Genomic DNA, 25,080 nt, shown 5'->3' on the forward strand with positions numbered 1-25,080 from the left:
TCCCATGGTGTGCAGGGCCCAAGCACTTGGGCCATCCTCCACTGCATTCCCTGGCCACAGCAGAGAGCTGGCCTGGAAGAGGGGCAACCAGGACAGAATCTGGCACCCCGACCGGGACTAGAACCCGGTGTGCCGGCACCGCAGGCGGAGGATTAGCCTAGTGAGCCACGGCGCCGGCCCCAATTACCATTACTAACATTGGAAAATCTGAGAACCAATCCTGTTTAGAGTAAAGAACTTTTAGAGGCATCAGACATTCTAGAAGTGATGATAGATTTTCAGGTAAGAAGCATTCTGTTAAAACTGCCTGAGAAGCAGATAAATTTCTAGCATTTAGATCATGTTTCTCTCATACCAGTCACTGCATAACCTACCACTCTGACCTTATCAGAAATATTGAGAATTTTTCTTTTTAAAAAAGTGATTAGTTAATTAATTAATTTGAAAGGCAGAGTGACACAAGGAGAGTGAAACAGGGAGAGATCTTCCATCCACTAGTTTACTCCCCAAATGGCCACAATGGCAGGTCATGGGCCAGGCTGAATGTGGGAACGAGGAACCCAGTTCAGATCTCCTGTGTGGATGATAGAGGCCCAAGTACCTGGGCCATAAACTACTATTTTCCCAAGCACATTAGCATGGAACTAGATCATAAACAGAAATATCTAGGACTCCAATCCTAATATGAGGTGTAGGTACTGCAAGAACCACTATACCACAACAGCAGCCCCTTCATTTTCTTACAAGTACAAAAGGAGGGGTCATTATATTCCAGGTTCTATTGGTAAAATTGAGGACAAGGGTAATATGAGTAGGGTAAAGTAAAAACCATTAACTACTGATGGTTGATTGTTGAAATGGATTGTCATTAGAACAAGTTACAAATATTTCAGTTCTTAGAAACATTGTAACATTTCATTCTAATTCTTTTTTCATTGTGTTTAACCATGCAATATCCTTTGGCCAATAAAATGTGAAAAGTGTTTGGGCTGAAGTTTTTGGAGGCTGTCAGTGTACGATTTAACACATTTACTCTTCTCTTCCCACTTTGTACTGTAAGAAATAAATCATTCACTGTGTCAAGTCTTTGAGATTTGGGAGAATTGTTTGGTATTAAAGCATAATCTACTCTCTCCTGATGCAAATCTCCACTCCTTTTCCTACTCTTCAACCTTTTACTTGTCTACAATCCATACCTTTTCCTTCTGCATAGGACATTTTAAAATCAGGTAAGACCAGTTCAAGTATAAAGACCTAATCACATGGAACCATCAGTGCTCCCAGTTCACTGATAATGGAGATGAAAATGGATAGGCACTACCAACCTGCTGAGACCTATCACTCAGCGCTTTGATCTACCAGACTGAATGAGAGTAACTTGGAGAAAACTGAATATTTGCAGAGAGAAGGATATTTGCAAAAAACCTGTTATTAATATCAGATGAAAAATAAGTTATTATATCTAAGAAATAAGTATAAAAAGAGAGCTTTTGGAATGGGCATTGTGGAGCTGTGGGTTAAGTCATCACTTGGGACACCCACAGTATCTGAAAATGAGAAAGAATCCAAGAGTGAAGCACAGAATGAACAGAAACAAAAAGCTCCAAAACAGAGCAGAAATGTGATGAGGCTCCAGATGGGGATTCCAGCAGGACAACTATGGGTCAAACATAGCCAACAGCCAATAGTTCACTTTGGATCTGAGTGACTCAAGACACAGGTATTTTGAAGGGTGTTATGAGCAAACCTGTGACACTGTATCACCTTTTCAGTCAGATGGATCTATTGGTGGATGTACTATACAAAAGAAACAGAGCAAATGGAAAGTGAAGATGGCATAAAATTCCATAAGTAGGAAATTCAATCAGAACAATAGGCAAAAAGAATTCCACGAATGGAAGCAAAGGAAAATTCCCGGGTGATTGCTGAACAGTAGATACAGAAATCAACCATCAAATTTAAAGAAAACTTGATGTCTCCAGAGGGATTGCAATGACAATGTGCATAATTGTACTAATAGGGTATTGGAATTGTGGAAAGAACATGTGATGGGATAAAGAAAACCAAGAAAATGAAAGGTCAAAGCAGTTATTAACTTTGAGGGGGAAAAGTGGGAAAATACAGTTGGTACACAATGGTGTTCCAAATAAACTACAATAAAAAGAAGATATGAAAGGGATGGAGCTTAATCCAACACATTAAGGAACCATTTCATATTGCCTCAGATGATTAATAAATATCAGAATACAGATTAGTGGTGTGGGAGACAAGAAGTTTGCAGAGGCTGTCTCTTGAGAGGGGGATTAGAAAAGGTGAGGATGGAAAGGACAAAAACCTTTGTATTTTCTTATAGGCTCCTTAGTGCCATTTTATTTTTAACCAAGCTCGTAAACTATTTTTAAAAAATGCATTTAAAAATACCAGTAATTGCTGCTGGTGTTGTGTAGCAGGTTAAGCTGCCACCTGTGACACTGGCATCTCTTATGGGCACCTGTTGGAGTCCCAGTGGTTCCACCTCCAATCCAGTTCCCTGACAATGAGTCTAGAAAAGTAACAGGAGATGGCCCAGATGCTTGTGCTCTAGTATCCACTTGGGAGACCTGGATGAAGCTCCTGGTTCCTGGCTTCTGGCTTTGGCTTGGCTCAGCCCTGACCATTGCAGCCATTTGGAGAAAGAACCAATGGATGGAAGACCTCTCTCTCTTCCTCTCTCCTTCCCTCTCCCTCTCCCTCTTTTCTGTAACTCTTTCAAATAAATTATCGTATTTTTAAAATGCCAGTAAAGTTTTTACAAATCTCACTAAAGTTAAAAGGAGATAAAATTTCTACACATTACTAATAAAGATATAAGTAAATGCAAAAAATATAATTAAAACATAACACCAAGAAATTCATAAGGGGAGGCATTTATCCCAGCAGCTAAGGTACTGCTTAAGCTGCTCACATTCCACATCAAATGCTCAATTCTTGGCTCCTGACTCCAGCTTCCTGCTAATGCAGACCCTGGGAGACCGGGTGATGCTTCAAGTGATTGCATTTCTGCCGCCCACATGGGAGACCTGGATTGAGTTTCTGGCTCAGAGCTTTCAGCTTTTTCTGGGTTGCAGGCATTTGGTAAAGAACCAGTGTACGCGGGGCCGGCACTGTGGTGTAGTGGGTAAAGCTGCCACCTGCAGTGCCTGCATCCCATATGGATGCCGATTTGAGTCCCAGCTGCTCCACTTCCCATCCAACTCTCTGCTATGGCCTGGGAAAGCAGTAGAAGATGGCCCAAGTCCTTGGGCCCCTGCACCCAAATGGGAGACCTGGAAGAATCTCCTGGCTCCTGGCTTTGGATTGGTGCAGCTCTGACCATTGTGGCCAATTGGGGAGTGAACCAGCGGATGGAAGACCCCCTGCCCCCCACCATCTCTACTTCTTTCTCTGTGTGAGTCTGCCTTTCAAATAAATAAAGAAATCTTTAAAAAAAAAGTGTACAGAGGGGCCAGCACTGTAGCATAGCTGGTAAAGACACCACCTGCAGCATCAGCATCCCATATGGATGCCAGTTCTAGTCCCAGTTGCTCCTCTTTTGAACCAGCTCTCTGCTGTGGCCTGGGAAAACTGTAGAAGATGGCCCAAGTGCTTGGGCCCCTACACCCACATGGGAGACTTGGAAGAAGCTCCTGGCTCCTGGCTTCAGATCAGTGCAGCTCTGGCCATTGCAGCCATTTGGGGATAGAACCATTGGATATAAGACATATCTCTCTCTCTCTCTCTCTCTCTCTCTCTCTCCCTCTCTCCCTCCCTCCCTCCCTCCCTCCCTCCCTCTCTCCCTCTCTCCTCTTTCCTTCCCTCCCTCCCTCTCTCTCTCTAACTCTGCCTTTCAAATAAATAAAAAATCCTTAAAAAATTACCAATGTACATGTTGTATGTATTTATACTTATAAACTTTCTCAAAAAGAAAATTTGTAAACTAGGTAAAAGACTTTTTAAATAGAATACAAATTACTTAAAAAGTAAACAGAACCTGAACAGATGAATAACCAAAGGGAAAATGGAAAAGTACCAGTGAAGACAACAAACCCAACCAGTTTAAAAAGCAAGTAGTAGTTAACATGTAGAAACAGACAATAATATGCCTATTAAAAAAACCTCTTATGTTGTATAAAGTAGATGGAAAGCTTATTAACACATTCTAGGAGGCCAGAATGATGGTTTAATACCAAAATCATAGGAGTTACACAAAAACCCACCCACACACAGAACATAACACAGGCCAGAAACGGAATAAAGACATTACTTTACCAACAGGAACATAATTATTTTTAAGTGGCTTGCAAGTAAAAGACTCTCAGCTAATACTGGTTAACCTTTTGATAGAAGTTTGGTTTTCTTTCACATTCTTCCCATCAATTTTTAAAATAGAAGGGTTTCCTCTTCGGCTTTTGGTGGGAAGGGTTTAATTTCATATCCCTGGATTGAAGAAAGCAGATTTGTTTTTCTATGATCTCGGATCATCAGAGTGGGTAGGGACATAAACTACTACTTACTAGCATTTCTGCGACCCTTGAGAGGAAAAATGGAACAAAATGCCAAAACCAGAAAACAGTCAGTCCTGCCGCAAATTCCATTAATCCGCCATCTTTTTCTTCTATTTTTGAGAACGGGAATAACACGCACAAAACGCAAGGTGGCGCTGCTGACTAAAAAGACAAAATACCGCACCACGGAGGTGACAGACTGCGGGGGTAAAGAGGCAGTCTGACCAAGGAGGAGGAACGGAAACCGCGGTAACAGGAGTGAGGGGAAGTCGGGGACTCTCTCCCCACAATCATAGCTACTATCCGGCTCCTTTCTAAGGATTCGGTGGCTGCCTTTTCCGAGAGCTGCCTGAGGCCAAGAGGGAGTGATTTTGAGACTGATGCAGCGAAGAATGGAGGCCAGAGGGGAGCGGGCCGTGCAGAAAAGGCAAGTCCTATTCCTTTGTGTGTTTCTGGGGGTGTCTCGCGCTGGCGCGGAACCGCTTCGGTATTCTGTGGCAGAGGAAACTGAGAGAGGCACCTCCCTGGCCAACCTGGCCACCGACCTGGGATTGGGGGTGGGGGAACTGTCAGCCCGGGGAGCTAGAATTGTTACAGACCAGCACCTGCGATTTTTACTGCTCAATCTGCTTACTGGGGATTTACTTCTAAATGAGAAATTGGACCGAGAGGAACTGTGCGGCCCCACGGAGCCCTGTGTGCTGCCTTTCCAGTTGTTACTGGAAAAGCCTTTTCAGATTTTCCGTGCTGAACTGCGGGTCACAGACATCAACGATCATTCTCCAGCATTTCTAAATAGAGAGATTCCCCTGAAAATATCAGAGATTACCACGCCAGGGGCGGCATTTCTGCTCGAAAGTGCCCAGGATCCAGACGTGGGAACCAACAGCCTGAGCAACTACACCATCAGCCCCAATGCCTATTTCCATCTCCGTGTCCTTGGTGATGGGGAGGGGAGTGTGCTTCCCGAACTGATACTGGAGCAGGTGCTGGACCGAGAGGAGATGCCTGAGCTCAGTTTAACCCTCACGGCCTTGGACGGCGGCTCTCCGCAGCGATCCGGAACCGCCCTGGTGTGCATCCGGGTCGTAGACATCAATGACAACGCTCCCGAATTTGTGCAGTCCCTATACAAGGTGCAAGTGCCCGAAGACAGCCCCACTGGTTCCCTGGTTGTCGCCGTGTCAGCTAGAGATCTAGACGCCGGGAGCTATGGGGAAATAACCTACGCATTCTTCTATGCCACGGAAAGAATTCTCAAAACGTTTCAGCTCAATTCAACCTCTGGCAATCTTCTTCTTAAAGGCCAATTGGACTATGAAGCAATTCAAACTTACACACTCACCATTCAGGCCCAAGACGGTGGAGGGCTCTCCGGAAAATGCACCGTAGTGGTTGAGGTAATAGATATAAATGACAATGAACCAGAACTGATCATGTCATCGCTAAGTAGTCCCGTTGCAGAAAATTCACCCGAGACCGTCGTCGCCGTTTTTAGGATCAGAGACAGAGATTCAGGCAACAATGGGAAAATGGTGTGTTCGGTTCAGGAAGATCTCCCCTTCCTCCTAAAGCCATCTGTAGAGAATTTCTACACCCTGGTAACCGATGGAGCGCTGGACAGGGAGGCCAGGGCCGAGTACAACATCACCATCACCGTGTCCGACCTGGGCACGCCCAGGCTGACCACCCGGCACCACGTCGCGGTGCAGGTGTCCGACGTGAACGACAACGCCCCGGCCTTCAGCCAGGCCGCCTACACCCTGCTGGTGCGCGAGAACAACAGCCCCGGGCTGCTCATCGGCTCCGTGAGCGCCAGCGACAGGGACGCGGGCGCCAACGCGCAGGTGACCTACTCCCTGCTGCCGCCCGCCGCGCCGCAGTCGCCGTCGCCGTCACAGCTGCAGCAGCAGCAGCCCGACGTGGCGGCGCTCGTGTCGGTGCACGCGGACAGCGGGCAGCTGTACGCGCTGCGCGCGCTCGACTACGAGGCCCTGCGCGCCTTCGAGTTCGGCGTGCGCGCCGCCGACCGCGGCTCCCCGGCGCTGAGCAGCGAGGCGCGCGTGCGCGTGCAGCTGCTGGACGCCAACGACCACGCGCCGGCCGTGCTGTACCCGCCGGCCAACGGCTCGGCCGCCTGCCCCGAGCTGGTGCCGCGCGCGGCCGACGCGGGCTACCTGGTGACCAAGGTGGTGGCGGTGGACGGCGACGCGGGCCAGAACGCCTGGCTGTCGTTCGAGCTGCTCAAGGCCACGGAGCCCGGGCTGTTCGGCGTGTGGGCGCACAGCGGCGAGGTGCGCACGGCGCGGCCGCTGAGCGAGCGCGACGCGCCCAGGCAGCGGCTGCTGGTGCTGGTGCGCGACCACGGCGAGCCGCCGCTGTCGGCCAGCGTCACGCTGCACGTGCTGCTGGTGGACGGCTTCTCGCAGCCCTACCTGGCGCTGCCCGAGGCGGCGGCGGCGGCCGAGGCGGCGCGGCCCGACTCGCTCACGGTGCAGCTGGTGGTGGCGCTGGCGGCGGTGTCGTCGCTCTTGGTGCTGAGTGTGCTGGCGCTGGTGGCGGCGCGGCTGTGCGGCGCGGGCGCGGGCGCGGGCGGGGGCGGGGGCGGTGTGGGGGCGGGGTGTGCGGTTGGCGGCGGCGGCGGCGGCGCGGGTGCGGAGGGCCGCTTCCCGGGGCCGCTGCTGGACGTGAGCGGCGGCGGGACGCTGTCGCACAGCTACCAGTACGAGGTGCGCCTGACGGGCGACGCTGGGACCGGGGAGTTCAAGTTCATGAAGCCGGTTATCCCTAGTTTCTTATCCCAGAGTACAGGGAGAGAAATTGAAGAAAACCCCTCCATTCAAAACAATTTGGGTTTCTGATAAGGAATTAATAATAAATACCGTGTCTTGGACTTTTTCTAATTAGAATCTTACCCTGAGATGTCTGTGAAGTTGTGTTCTCACATTATTTCAAGTTTCCAGTTGTCAATTTATCTTTTCGAAATTTATTTCATTTGAAAGAGTGTCGCCGGCGCCGCGGCTCACTAGGCTAATCCTCCGCCTTGCGGCACCGGCACACTGGGTTCTAGTCCCGGTCGGGGCGCCAGATTCTGTCCCGGTTGCCTCTCTTCCAGGCCAGCTCTCTGCTGTGGCCAGGGAGTGCAGTGGAGGATTGCCCAACTACTTGGGCCCTGCACCCCACGGGAGACCAGGATAAGTACCTGGCTCCTGCCATCGGATCAGCGCGGTGCGCTGGCCGCCATTGGAGGGTGAACCAACGGCAAAGGGAAGACCTTTCTCTCTGTCTCTCTCTCACTGTCCACTCTGCCTGTCAAAAAAAAAAAAAAAAAAGAGTGTCAGTGTTGTGCCCAGATCGTTAGATCCCCGCAGAGACGCCCCAGAGAGTCAATAACACAGAACTGCAAAAGCAAGGTTTATTTGGAAGTACAAGCCGCGACAGGAACCCCATCCAACCAACCATCCCAGTGCAGGAAGGAGTGAGGCCCTGGTCTTTGCTTGGGAGAGTTTTTAAAGGAAAAAAGGGCTACATCAGCAGGAAAAAAGAGTTACATACAGCACAGGAGCTTTGGGTACAGGGAGTTATTTTGTTTAGCAGTCTCTACTGTGCTGTCCTTGGTCTACCGAGCTAGCTGTCCCTGGTAAGCTTTGATATCTCCGGAATGCCTGAATGCCTGCTTTTACAAGGACTCGGGTCTGCTATGGGAAAAGGAGGCTGCTTTTTTTTTTATTGTTTTAAAATGGAGTCATTTTTGCTCTTCATCAGAAAGAGGGAAAGAGGGTGTGGTGAAAAGGGAAAGAGACAAGACACTTGTATTTGATGGTCCCAAAGAGTAGCAGCAGGCAGGGCAGAGCCAGGAGTCAGGAACTCCATTCGGGTGTCCTATCTATGCGCTAGGAACCCAAGTACTTGAGCCATTATCTGTTGCCTCCCAAGCACTATAGCAGGAAACTGGATTAGAAGTGGAGGTGGGACTGGATCCCAGGCTTTTGGATATGGGATGCAGGTGTTCCAAATGGCAGCTTAATCTGCTGGGCCACAATTGCTTTACACAGAAAATAACCCAGCTTTAGCCCTAAGAAACCTGCACAAAGCAAGGAATGTGTGCGCCATGTTTTATCTGTTCTTAATGTACAGTCCATTTAATGACAAGTGGTGAGATATTTTCAGTTGTTTTCCTTTGTCTTCATAGTTTATTGCTTTGATTTTCTGACTGACTAGAATGCTGCACGGGTAGACCTACAAAAAGTTTAGGAAGCATAGGTTGCAAAGTATCTTTAAAAATTTTTTGAGTGGCACAGTCTGAGCTCCCATTTGCTGGTTCACTCCTGCAAATTGTGTGCAGGAAGGGGTGGGGCTGAGTGGAGGCTGCAGCCAGGAGCCTGTCTAGGTTTCCCACAGGAGTGGCAGGAGCATTCGTCTGGACAAACCAGGTCTCCCACGTGGGTGGAAGGGGCCCAGTCACTTTAGCCATCACCTGTGGCCTGCCAACACCAGCAGGAAGCTGGGTCAGAATTTTTGCATGGAGGCCTTCTGAGTATATTATAAATTAGAGATGGTAACACAAAAATAGAGGTATTGCTATACCCACCAGTGGCATATAGGATAAAGGCAAAAAACTCATTAAATTGTTTTCATAGTCTCATGATAAAATTATCTAGTTTGGGCCGGCGCTGCGGCTCACTAGGCTAATCCTCCACCTGCGGTGCTGGCACCCCGGGTGCTAGTCCCAGTCAGGGCGCTGGTTCTGTCCTGGTTTCTCCTCTTCCAGTCCAGCTCTCTGCTGTGGCCTGGGAAGGCAGTGGAGGATGGCCCAAGTGCTTGGGCCCTGCATCCGCATGGGAGACCAGGAGAAGCACCTGGCTCCTGCCTTTGGATCATGCTGGCCACAGCGGCCATTGGGGGGTGAACCAATGGAAAAAGGAAGACCTCTCTCTCTCTCTCTCTCTCTCTCACTGTCCACTCTGCCTGTCAAAAAATACATAAAAAAATCTAGTTTTTCCAACTAATACATTACATGGAGATAGGGAAAAGATATTTACATAATTAAAGAACTTAGGAAGCTAGTCCCAAAGGGACAAATATCATATGTTCTCCCTGATCTGTGACAACTAACTGAGCACCTAAATGGAAACCTGTAGAAGTGAAATGGACACTATGAGAAACAATGATCTGATCAGCCCTTGTCCTGACTGACAATGAACAACTTACTATTTTATTCCTTTTAGTATTTTTTTTGTTCTACTTAATACCATTGGTTGAACTCTTTAATTAAAACACAATTATTCTTAGGTGTTTAAATGTAACTGAAAAGTGATCCCTGATAAATATAAGAGTGGGAATAAAAGAGGGAGATGTACAGTTGGGCACATGCTCACTCGGACTTACTCCTAATGGTAGAACTAGAAAGGTGCCAGGGGAGTCCAAATCAATCAAAGTGATCAGTTTAAGTTCATAATTGATCATGATGATAGAATTAAGTGTCAAAGGGATCACATAAACAAGACTAGTGTCCGCTAATAATAACTGATAGAATTCAAAAGGAGAGAATGATCCAACATGGGAAGCAGGATACACAGCAGACTCATAGAATGGCAGATGCCCTAGCCAGCACTCAGGCCTCAGAATCAGCCCTTGAGATATTCGGATCTGGCTAAGAAGCACAAGAGGCTTTCTCTGGTGTGGAAAGCCAAGACACTATGGCAAAAAAAAAAAAAAAAAAAAAAACTAAACGAAAGATCTCTGTGAGACAGATCCCAGCAGAAAGAACGGGCCATTAAAGAAGGAGGTACCTTTCTCTGAAGGGAGAAGAGAACTTCCACTTTGATTAATGGCTTTGTCTAAATAAGGTCGAAGTTTGTGAACTCAAGAGGCTTCCATAGTCTTGGCAGCTTATGACAAGAGCTTTGGGTGATTACTGACGTCATAAATAAAAGTGTCAATTTTAAATCAACAACGGGAATGTGCACTTACTCCCCATGTAGGATCTCTGTCCTTAATGTGTTGTACTATGCAAATTAATGGTAAATCTAGTGCTCAAACAGTACTTTATACTTTGTGTATCTGTGTGGGTGCAAACTGTTGAAATCTTTACTTAGTATATACTAAGTTGATCTTCTGTATATAAAGATAATTGAAAATGAATCTTGATGAAGAATGGGATGGGAGAGGGAGTGGGAGAAGGGATGGTTGTGGGTGGGAGGGAGGTCATGGGGAAAAAAGCCACTATAATCCAAAAATTGTACTTTCAAAATTTATATATATTAAATAAAATTTTTTAAAAAAAGAAATGGCCAGCTCCGCGGTTCACTAGGCTAATCCTCCACCTGCAGTGCCGGCACCCCAGGTTCCAGTCCCGGTTGAGGTGCCGGATTCTGTCCCAGTTGCTCCTCTTCCAGTCCAGCTCTCTGCTGTGGCCTGTGAGGGCAGTAGAGGATGGTCCAAGTGCTTGGGCCCTGCACCCACATGGGAGACCAGGAGGAAGCATCTGGCTCCTGGCTTCAGATTGGTGCAGCGCGCTGGCCATAGTGGCCATTTGGGGAGTGAACCAACAGAAGGAAGACCTTTCTGTCTGTCTCTCGCATGTCTAACTCTGCATGTCAAAAAAAAAAAAAAGAGAGAGAGAGAGAGAGAACTTAGGAGACCTGTTAACCAAATGGAGTGTGTGGTGGACATTGTATCTTGATTCAAAAGACAACAATAATAAGAGAGAAATCTGAACATGGATGGATATTAATATCAATTTAATTAATGTTTAAAGTTATTAAATTAGTAATGGAATATGAACTGTGGGTGAAAGTTTAAGTTTTCTGGAATGTGGAGATGCTAGACGAATACAGTTGAGAATTTATGGCGGAGTGATCATTTTTGCACCTGCTAATGAGAACATGGAGCTTATTCTCTATGGGATCTGAAATTTTCAAAACAGAATTTAAATTGATACTGTGAGAAGTGGAGGTAACAAAAAGGGACAGCTTTCTGAGACACAGAATCGTCACTGCTGTCATAGACTGTGCCTCTATATAGACAACCTCTCCAGCCTTTCCCTGTTCAGTCGCCATCACCTGACATAACTGCGTTCTGGAATAGTCTTCATCATGCATTCTTCTACAGTGTGAATTTGGAGGTGTTTTTCTAGTCATCCCCGTGGATTCATGCAGACTTAGCTACATGGTGGCAATGGCATTGCCATATATGATCTATAAGGTTAATTTCTTAATGTGCCAACTTCCCATCAGTAAAGTGGAGAATTCATAACAGCCCTTTGTGGTAGGTAAAATTACTATCTTCACCTTATGCATGAGAAAACTAAGGAGGAGGGAGGTTAAATAATTTGTGACTAATTTTTCCATGGTTTGTGGCAGTAAAAGGATTTAATTCTGAAACTTTGTTATTGTTATTCCAATTATATATTTTTTAAAATTTTCCTGTACATATAATTTACTTACAGTCAGACTATTACCTAAATGTTTTCCCTTTGCCCTAAATTCGATAGATATCATTGAAAGAGTCCCTACCAATATCATTTTTCTTGAGTGGCCAATAAGATCTGCCACGGCAAAGGTGGCGTTGTGATCTTATATCATAGCCCCGGGGTAACCACAGAGTTAAAAACTGCATCCGTTTTTCATCCCCTAAAATGCAAGATCCTATGAGGACGCGTGGTGGCGCTGCAGGATAAGCCGGTACAACCCGGAATGCCGCTGAGGCTCCCTTCCCAGACAAAACAGCCCGCAGAAGCTGGAAGCTCGCGGGTAGCCGGGATGCGGGAGAGAGAGAAAGGCCGGCTCCTCTAAAAAGGCCTGCTCCCCGAAGTCTTTCTGCCGCCTCGTGCAAGAGCCGCAGTAGCAGATACTGGAGGGCTCCACAGCTCAGCGGACCCGCCTTCGCAGGAGGCTCAACCATGGCGGCCAGGCGCAGGCTCCCTGGCAAACAAAGGCAAGTGCTTTTCTTCCTTGTCTTCTCGGGCTTATCTCTGGCGGGCGCGGCAAAACCGAGGCTCTATTCCGTGGTGGAGGAGACTGAGGGCAGCTCCACTGTAACCAATCTAGCAAAGGACCTGAGTCTGGGGCAGGGGGAGCTCTCCAGGCGGGCGGTTAGGGTTGTCTCCAAAGGGAACAGGCTCCGTTTGCAACTCGATCCGGAGACGGGGGATTTGCTGCTAACTGAGAAGCTGGACCGCGAGGAAATCTGCGGGCCTGCGGAGCCCTGCGTGCTGCGTTTCCAGGTGTTGCTGGAGAATCCCTTGGAATTTTTCCAAGCTGAGATACAAGTAATAGACATCAATGACCATTCTCCCGTGTTCCCGGACAAAGAAATGTTGCTGAAAATATCAGAGAGCAGTCCTCCCGGGACCACGTTTCCTCTGCAAAACGCGCAGGACGTGGACGTAGGCCCCAACGACGTCGACAGCTATATCATCAGTCCCAACTCCTACTTTCGGGTCCTCACACGCAAACGCAGCGATGGCAAGAAGTACCCCGAGCTGGTGCTGGACCAAGCGCTGGACCGCGAGGAGGAGCCCGAGCTCAGGCTGACGCTCACAGCCCAGGACGGCGGCTCTCCGCCCCGCTCTGGCTCCGCGCAGGTCCGCATAGAGGTGGTGGACGTCAACGATAACGCCCCTGAATTTGGGCAGCCTCTCTACCGGGTGCAGGTCCCCGAGGACAGTCCCACAGGCTTCTTGCTCCTCAGGGTCTCCGCTACGGATGCAGACACCGGGCTCCACGCCCAGACTTCCTACTCGCTCTTCCAGGCTTCAGACGAGATCAGCAAAACCTTCGAGCTCAATGCCCGGACAGGAGAAATTCGACTGAAAAAGCAACTTGATTTCGAGAATATCCAGTCGTATGAAGTCACCATCGAGGCGAGAGACGCCGGCAGCCTTTCTGGGAAATGCACCGTATTGATCCAAGTCTTGGATGTGAACGACCATGTTCCAGAAGTTACCATCTCTGCACTTACCAACCCCATTCCCGAGAACGCGCCTGAGACGGTGGTGGCAGTTTTCAGCGTATCAGATCTTGACTCAGAGGAAAATGGGAAGATAAGCTGCTCCATTCCGGACGATCTACCCTTCGCGCTAAAATCTTCTGTGGAGAACTTCTACACCCTGGTAACCGATGGAGCGCTGGACAGGGAGGCCAGGGCCGAGTACAACATCACCATCACCATGTCCGACCTGGGCACGCCCAGGCTGACCACCCGGCACCACGTCGCGGTGCAGGTGTCCGACGTGAACGACAACGCCCCGGCCTTCAGCCAGGCCGCCTACACCCTGCTGGTGCGCGAGAACAACAGCCCCGGGCTGCTCATCGGCTCCGTGAGCGCCAGCGACAGGGACGCGGGCGCCAACGCGCAGGTGACCTACTCGCTGCTGCCGCCGCCACAGCAGCCCGACGTGGCGGCGCTCGTGTCGGTGCACGCGGACAGCGGGCAGCTGTACGCGCTGCGCGCGCTCGACTACGAGGCCCTGCGCGCCTTCGAGTTCGGCGTGCGCGCCGCCGACCGCGGCTCCCCGGCGCTGAGCAGCGAGGCGCGCGTGCGCGTGCAGCTGCTGGACGCCAACGACCACGCGCCGGCCGTGCTGTACCCGCCGGCCAACGGCTCGGCCGCCTGCCCCGAGCTGGTGCCGCGCGCGGCCGACGCGGGCTACCTGGTGACCAAGGTGGTGGCGGTGGACGGCGACGCGGGCCAGAACGCCTGGCTGTCGTTCGAGCTGCTCAAGGCCACGGAGCCCGGGCTGTTCGGCGTGTGGGCGCACAGCGGCGAGGTGCGCACGGCGCGGCCGCTGAGCGAGCGCGACGCGCCCAGGCAGCGGCTGCTGGTGCTGGTGCGCGACCACGGCGAGCCGCCGCTGTCGGCCAGCGTCACGCTGCACGTGCTGCTGGTGGACGGCTTCTCGCAGCCCTACCTGGCGCTGCCCGAGGCGGCGGCGGCGGCCGAGGCGGCGCGGCCCGACTCGCTCACGGTGCAGCTGGTGGTGGCGCTGGCGGCGGTGTCGTCGCTCTTGGTGCTGAGTGTGCTGGCGCTGGTGGCGGCGCGGCTGTGCGGCGCGGGCGCGGGCGGGGGCGGGGGCGGTGTCGGTGTGGGGGCGGGGTGTGCGGTTGGCGGCGGCGGCGGCGGCGGCGCGGGTGCGGAGGGCCGCTTCCCGGGGCCGCTGCTGGACGTGAGCGGCGGCGGGACGCTGTCGCACAGCTACCAGTACGAGGTGCGCCTGACGGGCGACGCTGGGGCCGGGGAGTTCAAGTTCATGAAGCCCATTTTACCTAATTTCCAAGGCCACTCTCCTGAATCAGCAATGGAACCAAACTCAAACTTTAGGAATGACTTTGATTTCAGCATGCAGTTGAATTAATGGTTTTTCATATTCCATATTATAAATTTTTTGTGATAGTTCGCAAAGAATTGCCTACAGGGGTTCTTTCGTTGTGTAGTCGCTTTAACCTGTATCTCATCTTTTTTTCATGACAATGTCAGGATGAATGCTTCTAAAGATTCCATTTCAAACACTGATGAGGTCACTAGTTGTGCAAACTCTTGTTGTAGGTTACCTTAGAGAATGGTTAAGAAGGAAAACTGAATCTAAGGTCAGTTGTAGGTCCTTGTAAGTTTTCTTAGTGGTTGTTAAGCCGGGGCAGTTAATGCACTATCCCACTGAGTTCTATCCAGGAAGGGGAGGAAACTTGTGCAACTGGAATCTCTGGCTCTTGCTTTATTTTGCCCTTTATGCAGATGATGTTTTCTGTTAAAATGCTACAAAGCTGTGATTCCTTTCATTAACTATCAGTGGTTGCTTCAATGTAATTTCAAATCGTTTTCCAGATAGTTTCCTTGGTGTTCCAAGTGGGAAAATGCTGCTCCATATTTATCTAGTGAGACGAAGTAGAATGGTAATGAAACTGGCTTTTCGCCTTTGGGAGATACTGACCCTTGGTGATAGAAACTGCAGGGGCGATATCCATTTATTTTTTCCATCTTGAGTCTAAATTTCACTTGGGGCATTAATGTACTGAATCAAAAGATTCCATTTCTCCTCACCTCCTTAGCGGTTAAAATTGGACTTAAGACAGGTTGTAGTCAATGAGATGTATGTGGAAGTGCTGTAAAGGACTCCCAAGAAGACTTCGTAAATGGTTAGGATGCATCCAGGAAGAGGTCTCCCTTTTTCCTTCTTTAACTGCTCCTTGCTGCCTGGTATGCATGTGTTATGGCTAATGTACAGACAGCTATGTTGTACGTTAATTATGGAAACCATGAACTAAGACATTCTGTACATAAACTTAAGGATGAGGGTTCCTGGTAGCCTTGGGGTCAGTGTCATCCCTAGATGACCCGCTTTTGAATTTGTTTTTTACTTCAGAAAGAAATTGTTTTATTAAAGCCATCTTATTTACTTTAGCTACTTCCAGTGGAATCTAATCATAATTATTCAACAGTAAAAATTTTCTTAACATGATAAATATAGTGAAATGCCTAGATCATAAGCGTACAGTTTGACCTAATCTTTTTAAAGTTTTTATTTCTTGTTTAAAAGATTTACTTATTTATTGAAATGGCAGAGTTACAGAGAGAGGGAGAGAGCTATTGATTTTCCATCTGCTAGTTCATGCTCCAAAAAGCTGCAACAGTCAGGTCTGGGCCAGGCCATAGCCGGGAGCCAGGAGTTTCATTGGGGTCTCCCAGATGGGTGCATGAGCCTAAGTATTTGGGCCATCTTCTGCTGCCTTTCAAGGTGCATTAACAGGGAGCTGGATCAGAACTAGAGCAGCCAAGAGTTGAATTGGTGCCCTGTGGGATGTTGGCATCGCAGGCAAAACTCTGAGAAGACTGGTTTATTATCCCCTTTTTGTATATGAGAAAACTGAAGCTTAGAAATATTAAGTAACTTGGTCAAATTCTGCATAATAAAAGGAAACATTTTAAATATAAGTGTAACTGAATCAAATGCTCCAGATATTGATCAGTATGCTGTATCATTAACTGGTAGCATTGTTCCCATAACTAAGGAAGTGAAATCCATCTACTATTCCTACTCCTGTTCTATAACTTTTAGCCTCTAGTTCGCATTTGTTTCTTTTTTTTTTTTTTTTTTTTTTTTTGACAGGCAGAGTGGACAGTGAGAGAGAGAGACAGAGAGAGAAAGGTCTTCCTTTTTGCCGCTGGTTCACCCTCCAATGGCCGCCGCTGCAGCCGGCGCACCGCGCTGATCCTGGCAGGAGCCAGGAGCCAGGTGCTTTTCCTGGTCTCCCATGGGGTGCAGGGCCCAAGCACCTGGGCCATCCTCCACTGCACTCCCTGGCCATAGCAGAGAGCTGGCCTGGAAGAGGGGCAACCGGGACAGAATCCGGCGCCCCAACCGGGACTAGAACCCGGTGTGCCGGCGCCGCAAGGTGGAGGACGCATTTGTTTCTATACCAAGGGCCACACTGCTGTAGACCAGTAAGCCCAAAGTTCTTATAAAAGCAGTGGGTCAAACACTGCAACCAGTCTTCATGATGAGGAAATCAGTCTGATTATATTATATTCTTGTATGTTCTCAGCATAATACATTCATTATTGCCAAAATGGGTGCCCTGAGTACAGACCAGAGCCACCCTGTGGCTGCATTTGTTGAATTTCCTATGCTCTTTCTACACACACAGACACACACGCACACGCACACCTTCTCTTTGGGAAATTTTATAAATTAATTGATTTACTTGAAAGGGAGAGTTACAGAGCCAAGGAGAGACAGAAAGAGAGAGAAAGAGGGGGAGAGAGAGAGAGAGAGAGAGAAAGAGAGACTACCCTGCTATGCCCCAGCACCGGCCTCTCTTCTCAATTACATTTTCAGAAGTCCTTTATTCAATTAAACATACCAGATTACTTTTCATGTTTCTTATGGTTGAAAGCAGTTGCTATTGTAGTACTAGTTTTAAATGAAGTAACTAATTTCAGAAAAGTACAATGTTGTGGGGGAATTTTTATGACAACTTAGAGATTCTGGAAATTTGATAGGTTTCAGTTGTTTTCTATTAAAATTTAACTATATGACTATATGACTTTGGCAACTTATCTCAAAAATTATGCTGAAAAAAATGTGTAGGGATCATGTAGTTGCCTGAAACAATAAAAAGGTATTTACACTTCTGTAGATTAGCAGTCTCCCTGGGCTACACTCAAGGTGTCAGCAGGGAGGCATTCCATTCTGATGGCTCTAGAGAAGAATCTGGTTCATTGTCTTCCAACTTGCAAACATTACCCACTTTACTTGACCCATTGCCCCTTTATCCATCTCTAAAACCAGCAGTTTGGTTTCTCTAACCTTGGTTCAGTAGTCATCTCTCCCAACAATAGCCAGGAAAGGTTCAGTTCCACAGCACCAAATAATACAGGATAACCTGCTCTTCACAAGGTCTTTACTTTTAGTCACATTTTCAAATTTTTTTCCCACAAAAGGTAACATATTTACAGATATTGTTACATATGTTAGTAGTCATTATTCTATCACAGGTTTGGTGCTTAGAAAATTACCCAGTCTAGCAGTACCACCTGTGGTCAAAGAAGGACCTATAAAGCTTTTAAAGAAGTTTAGACATCATTGATTTGATGCTTGAACCTAAGTCTAGCTAGTTAACAAACTTCTAAAACTTCTTAACAGAAACACTGCATTGATAAAATGTGCCCTCGTATCAGCGTGGTGCGCCGGCCGCAGCGCGCGGGCCGTGGCGGCCATTGGAGGGTGAACCAACAGCAAAAGGAAGACCTTTCTCTCTGTGTGTCTCTCTCTCTCTCACTGTCCACTCTGCCTGTAAAAAAAAAAAAAAAAAAAAAAAAAAAAAAAAAAAAAAAAACAAAAAACAACTTGAATCCAAGTATGATGAAGTACTTACATGTAGAGTACATGAAGGACTCTTAGAAGTCAGTTATAAAAGGACAGATAATGCAGTTAAAATGGACAGGAGGGACAGGTGTTTGGTTCAGCAGTTAAGATGTCACTGGGGATGACCACATCCCGTGGGTTTGCATTCACTCCCGCTTCTGCCTCAACATCCTCTTGCGGCACAACCTGGGAGGCAGCAGGTGACTGCTCACTGACACGCACAGTAGATCCAACATTGAATTTTGAACTCCTGGCTTTAGTCTCACCCAGCACAGGCAGTTTTGGGTATTGGGGAATAAATCTGTGAATGTGAGACCTCTCCATCTCTTTCTGCCTTTCAAATAAATATAAAGAAATATTTTAAATGGGCAAAGGCCTGAACAGACATTGCTGTAAGGAAGATATACGAATGATGAGCAAACACATGATCAACATGATTAGTTATCAGAGAAATAGAAATCGAAATCACATGAGCTATGTCTTCATACCAGTTAGGATGATTAGAAGCAAAAATGATAATAATGAGTGTTGGGAAGATGTGGGAAAATTGGAACTCTGGTACATTGTTGCTGGGAATGTAAAATGCTGTGACCACTCTGGAAAAGTCTGGCAGCTCCTCAAACAACTGAACCTGAAGATACCACTTGGCCCAGCAGTTCTGCTGGTGCAATGAAAAGATATCCATACAAACGTATGCACATGAATATTCATGGAAGCATTACTGATAACAGCCAAAAGGTAGAAACAGCCCAGTATCTACAGAGGGAGTGATGGATAATCAAAATGTTTTACATCTACACAACAGAATGTTATTCAGCCATAAAAAGGAATGGAGTACTGATACATGTCACAACTTGAATGAACCTTGAAAGAGCATTATGCTAAGTGCAAGAAGTCAATCACAAAAGTCCACGTCCTATTATTGCATTCATATGGAAGTCCAGAACAGATATTTCTCCAGAAACAGAATGTAGGTTAGTGCTTTCTTGTAGTTCAGGGTAGGACTGGTAAGAGAGCAGGGTTCACATAGGATATGGGGTTTCTTTTGGATGTGATGATGGATGTATACCTCTGTAAATACATGAAAAGCCACGGAATTCTGTATTTTAAATGGAGAAACTATATGTTACTTGAACTGTCTCAATAAATATTTTTCCCCTAAAAGAGTAGAATGAATTTTTCTTGCCATTATTAAAAATAGGAAGACGGGCACTGTGGCATAGCAGGTTAAGCCACCACCTGTAGTGCCGGCATCCCATGTGGGCATCAGTTGGAGTCCCAGCTGCTCTACCTCCAATCCAGTCCCCTGTTAATGCACCTAGTAAAGCAGCAGAATATGGCCCAAGTACTTGGGCCTCTGTGCCCATGTGTGGGACCAGAAGCAGCTCCTGGTTCCTGGTTTGTTGTGGACAGGCTCTGGCCATTGTGGCCATTTGGGGAGTAAACCAGTGGTTGAAAGACCTCTCTCTGTCTTCCCCCTCCCTATCTGTAACTCTGTCTTTAAAATAAATAAAATAAATTTTTAAAAAAGAGGAAAACAAACCCAAAAGCATGGCATACCCAAACTTGAGACCTGCTTATTTTGGAAATAATTTTCAACAATTGGAAAGATGCAAAAGTTCTGATTTATTAGACTTAGCTGTAGAAAGGAAGAGGAAGTAACCAATTCTTTAATAAAGCATTGGTTAAATTAATTTTTTAGAACAGCCTGTGATTGCAATTTTCCAGTGTACACTATTTTATAAATTCTGTAACAGGTACTATAAAAAAGACCCACTTGTGAAAGCTATTCCCATGCTACTGTGGAAACATTTTCCTCTTCAGAGTATGTTCTTGGCATAAATGTTAATTAAATTATTTTATTTAATCATCAACAGTTTGACAGCATTCAATGGCAGGTAACATAAGGCATAGGTTTCTCTTCGTACTCCCGTGCAACACCACAGAACTCTGTGCACACACACTCCACAAGAAAATAAGACTTTTATATTACGGTACTTTGGAATTTTGTATCCAATGAAAGCCAGAAAACATGACTCAGTAAGAACGCATGGTGGCGCTGCAGGCTAAGAGGATGGAAAAACCAGCAATACCTCCCGGCTCCAGTATCTAGCCAGTTAAGGCACCGCCTGAAAGCAGAACAGCTTTCTCGGCCGGAGCAGAAGCCAGTGTGAAACCTCGTTAAAACTCGAGTGGCGGAGCTTGGTTCCTGAGTTCTGGACTGCAAGGCAGCGCTGTCAGAATCCTGAGCATATGGGAAACTCCTGAACAGAATTTTTGAGAAACAGCAATGGAGACTGGATGGATGCGCCATGGGAGATCAAGGCAAGCTGTGCTTTTCTTTGTTTTGCTGAGCATGCTTGGGGCGGGCGCGGATCTGGGGCCCTACGCAGTGGTGGAAGAAACGGAGAGAGGCTTCTTTGTGGCAAATCTAGGAAAAGATCTAGGACTGGGGCCGAAGGAGCTGTCCTCCCGTGGGGCCCGGATCATTTCCCAAGGAAACACAGAGCATTTGCAGCTCCGGGTTCAAACTGGGGATTTACTCATTAATGAGAGACTGGATCGAGAGGACCTATGCGGTCCCCTTGAGCCTTGCATACTGTATTTCCAAGTGCTGATGGAAAAACCCTTAGAGATAATTCAGGCTGAACTGAGGGTGGCAGACATAAACGACCATGCCCCTGTGTTCTCCGAAAGAGAAATGATTCTAAAAATACCAGAAAACAGCCCTCTAGGAAGCGCGTACCCCCTGAATAATGCTCTGGATTTGGACGTAGGAAGCAACAACGTTCAAAACTATAAAATCAGCTCCAATTCCCATTTTTGCGTTCTAACCCGCGAACGCAGCGATGGCAGGAAATACCCTGAGCTGGTGTTGGATAAAGAGCTGGACCGGGAGGAGGAGCCTGAACTGAGATTAACTCTGACGGCGCTGGATGGCGGCTCTCCGCCCCGCTCTGGCTCCGCAGAGGTGCTCATTGAAGTTGTGGACACGAATGATAACGCCCCCGAGTTTGCGCAACCGCTCTACAGGGTTCAGGTTCCGGAGGACAGCCCCGAGGGCTCCTTGGCTGTCACGGTATTCGCCACTGATTTAGACAGTGGGGACTATGGGAAAATATCGTACACGCTCGTTCAGCCTTCAGAAGGTATCAGCGACACTTTGGAGGTAAATCCTGTGACAGGAGCAGTTCGACTGAGAAAACAAATAGACTTTGAAAGAGTCCAGTCTTATGAAGTGGACATCAAGGCCACGGACGGGGGAGGTCTTTCAGGAAAATGCACTCTGCTCCTGCAGGTGGTGGACGTGAACGACAATCCGCCAGAGGTGACGATGTCTGCACTCAACAGCCCCATCCCGGAGAACGCGCCCGAGACTGTAGTTGCTGTTTTCAGCGTCTCGGATCCTGATTCCGGGGACAACGGGAGGACCATTTCCTCCATCCAGGAAGACCTCCCATTCATTCTGAAACCGTCAGTTAAGAACTTCTACACCCTGGTAACTGAGAGCCCGCTGGACAGGGAGACCAGGGCCGAGTACAACATCACCATCACCGTGTCCGACCTGGGCACGCCCAGGCTGACCACCCGGCACCACGTCGCGGTGCAGGTGTCTGACGTGAACGACAACGCCCCGGCCTTCAGCCAGGCCGCCTACACCCTGCTGGTGCGCGAGAACAACAGCCCCGGGCTGCTCATCGGCTCCGTGAGCGCCAGCGACAGGGACGCGGGCGCCAACGCTCAGGTGACCTACTCGCTGCTGCCGCCGCCACAGCAGCCCGACGTGGCGGCGCTCGTGTCGGTGCACGCGGACAGCGGGCAGCTGTACGCGCTGCGCGCGCTGGACTACGAGGCCCTGCGCGCCTTCGAGTTCGGCGTGCGCGCCGCCGACCGCGGCTCCCCGGCGCTGAGCAGCGAGGCGCGCGTGCGCGTGCAGCTGCTGGACGCCAACGACCACGCGCCGGCCGTGCTGTACCCGCCGGCCAACGGCTCGGCCGCCTGCCCCGAGCTGGTGCCGCGCGCGGCCGACGCGGGCTACCTGGTGACCAAGGTGGTGGCGGTGGACGGCGACGCGGGCCAGAACGCCTGGCTGTCGTTCGAGCTGCTCAAGGCCACGGAGCCCGGGCTGTTCGGCGTGTGGGCGCACAGCGGCGAGGTGCGCACGGCGCGGCCGCTGAGCGAGCGCGACGCGCCCAGGCAGCGGCTGCTGGTGCTGGTGCGCGACCACGGCGAGCCGCCGCTGTCGGCCAGCGTCACGCTGCACGTGCTGCTGGTGGACGGCTTCTCGCAGCCCTACCTGGCGCTGCCCGAGGCGGCGGCGGCGGCCGAGGCGGCGCGGCCCGACTCGCTCACGGTGCAGCTGGTGGTGGCGCTGGCGGCGGTGTCGTCGCTCTTGGTGCTGAGTGTGCTGGCGCTGGTGGCGGCGCGGCTGTGCGGCGCGAGCGCGGGCGGGGGCGGGGGCGGTGTCGGTGTTGGGGCGGGGTGTGCGGTTGGCGGCGGCGGCGGCGGCGGCGGCGGCGCGGGTGCGGAGGGCCGCTTCCCGGGGCCGCTGCTGGACGTGAGCGGCGGCGGGACGCTGTCGCACAGCTACCAGTACGAGGTGCGCCTGATGGGCGACGCTGGGACCGGGGAGTTCAAGTTCATGAAGCCCATTAGCCCCAACCTTCCTTCCCAGGGCACTGGGAAAGAAATAGAGGAAAACTGTACCTTTCAGAGTAGTTTTGGGTTTAATTACTGATAGGAACCCATTTAATAGACATTTCCTTCTTGACACTGCCTTTTTTTTTTTTTTTTTTTTTTGACAGGCAGAGTGGACAGTGAGAGAGAGAGAGGGAAAGGTCTTCCTTTTGCCGTTGGTTCACCCTCCAATGGCCACCACGGCTGGCACGCTGCAGCCGGCGCACCGCGCTGATCCAAAGGCAGGAGCCACATGCTTCTTCTGGTCTCCCTTGGGGTGCAGGGCCCAAGCACTTGGGCCATCCTCCACTGCCTTCCCGGGCCACAGCAGAGAGCTGGGCTGGAAGAGGGGCAACCGGGAAAGAATCTGGCGTCCCGACCAGGACTAGAACTCGGTGTGCTGGTGCCGCTAGGTGGAGGATTAGCCTAGTGAGCCGAGGCGTCGGCCGACACTGCCTTTTTATTCCATCACTTCCAGTTGGGTGCTACTTAATTTTGTTAGATGCGTCATCAGTTTCCTATTTTGCCTAACTGTGCAAGTTTTCATTTTCTCATGAGACATTTTCCTAGAATATCAGTGATTGAAATGGTGATTATATTCAAAATTCATATTATTTCCAAGACTTTCTTCTGCTTTATATATTTATTGATTATATATTCACTCTATCATTAACTAATGTTAGTTTCCCTTTTGTAGGACTTTTTCAATTATTAAAATATTCTGTTCCATGTATATTTACTATTTAATATTTCTTTTATTTTCATTCTAGGCTGACATTCTTGTTTGCTTTTCCACAAACTGTTACTCATTTTTAGAAATTCTGTCTTCCCTGAATTTATCTCTTTTTTAAGAAAAATTTATTAATTTGAAAGGCAGAGTTAACAGAGGCAGAAGCAGAGAGAGGGAGAGAGAAAGAGTTAGTTCTTCCATCTGCTAGTTCACTCTTCAAATGCTGCAACAGCCAGAGCTTTAAAAAAGCTGAGGTGCTTGTTAATATTTTAATGGCTAACAACCCAATTCCTTCAAATCTCATCAAGTAGGTTTATGTGGGGTGACTTTTACATTCAGCAGTGTTTGGGGCAGTGTCTAGCCCTTTGTCTATTCCACATCATTAGGTTTAATCTGAAACCTTGCTGTATATGGGGAAAATGGAGCTTCTTTCTGGATACCAGGCTTTTGAATAAAATTATGCATGAAGCAAGATGTTATCATGTTCTTCTTAGTTTCAATAATGTTAGGATAGGTGTTAAGTTTGGTTTATTCTTTACCTCCCTTTATTTAGTGCAGAGAAACTATTATATTTTAATTAAGAGAGACCATAAAATAATGGTCATTCTTTAATTCTGCACATTATTTTGAAGCTAATAAAAGGAAAAAAGACAAGTGGAAGTGAACAGAAATTGCGAAGTATGACTAAATGAAGAATACAAGTTTCAAACGTTAGGGACTGGGGAGCACTGACTATGGTTCCTTGTCTATTTGCTATCATTTATGTATGTCTTAATACAACAGGCATTTAGTGAGTGACTGATTTGCCAAATAAAGATGGCAAAGACACCATTCCTGTCCTCAAGAAACTCACAGATTAAAAAGTCAGACTGCACAAAACAAGAAAGAATATTTTCGGGCTAGTCATAGTCATATGTGCGTTTATGAGGGGCACTGAAGAGGAACAGCCTACGTATTTAGTTCTGATTACAAAGTAATGATTCTCTTCAGGCAATGTCTTTCAAAGGAGTTTGTTGACATTTGAAGTTGTGAGACAAACTGCTTTGGCCAATCTTTGTTATTCCCACACCCAGTGTTTCTGGAAAGGTAAAAATGTATTATTTTGGTGGTCACAAAAGGTGCTCCCACTTTTCGCTTTGGTCACATGGAGTTGTGTCACAGGTGAAAGGCCCAATACATGGATCAATCTAGAACAGTGAGGTGAAGAGCTACTGCTAAAATCCTGGTTTTTGTCAACTGTTGAATGTTAAACTTTGCCCATGAAGTAGTGAAGAATCCCAACAACA

At 48.3% G+C, this 25,080-nt stretch overlaps 3 protein-coding genes across 3 annotated transcripts; all 3 read left to right on the top strand.

Annotated features, from left to right (window-relative positions):
• Positions 1-4,041: 4,041 nt before the first annotated feature.
• On the top strand, positions 4,042-10,285 carry LOC108176549 (protocadherin beta-7-like). Its single transcript, XM_051844355.3, has one exon. The coding sequence runs from the start codon at positions 4,904-4,906 to the stop codon at positions 7,382-7,384; it is 2,481 nt and encodes an 826-aa protein (XP_051700315.2). The 5' UTR covers positions 4,042-4,903; the 3' UTR covers positions 7,385-10,285.
• Positions 10,286-10,753: 468 nt separating this feature from the next.
• On the top strand, positions 10,754-19,553 carry LOC108176550 (protocadherin beta-8). The gene has a single exon (XM_070076215.2). It carries the CDS (start codon positions 12,427-12,429, stop codon positions 14,878-14,880), a length of 2,454 nt encoding a protein of 817 aa, XP_069932316.1. The 5' UTR covers positions 10,754-12,426; the 3' UTR covers positions 14,881-19,553.
• A 915-nt stretch (positions 19,554-20,468) lies between these two features.
• On the top strand, positions 20,469-24,266 carry LOC103347896 (protocadherin beta-16). Its single transcript, XM_070076216.2, has one exon. It carries the CDS (start codon positions 20,678-20,680, stop codon positions 23,123-23,125), a length of 2,448 nt encoding a protein of 815 aa, XP_069932317.1. The 5' UTR covers positions 20,469-20,677; the 3' UTR covers positions 23,126-24,266.
• The last annotated feature ends 814 nt before the right edge of the window (positions 24,267-25,080 follow it).

This window comes from Oryctolagus cuniculus, chromosome 6 (genome assembly GCF_051225735.1).
Source record: "Oryctolagus cuniculus isolate XC-2025 breed Fujian yellow rabbit chromosome 6, ASM5122573v1, whole genome shotgun sequence".
Classification (NCBI taxonomy): Eukaryota; Metazoa; Chordata; class Mammalia; order Lagomorpha; family Leporidae; genus Oryctolagus; species Oryctolagus cuniculus.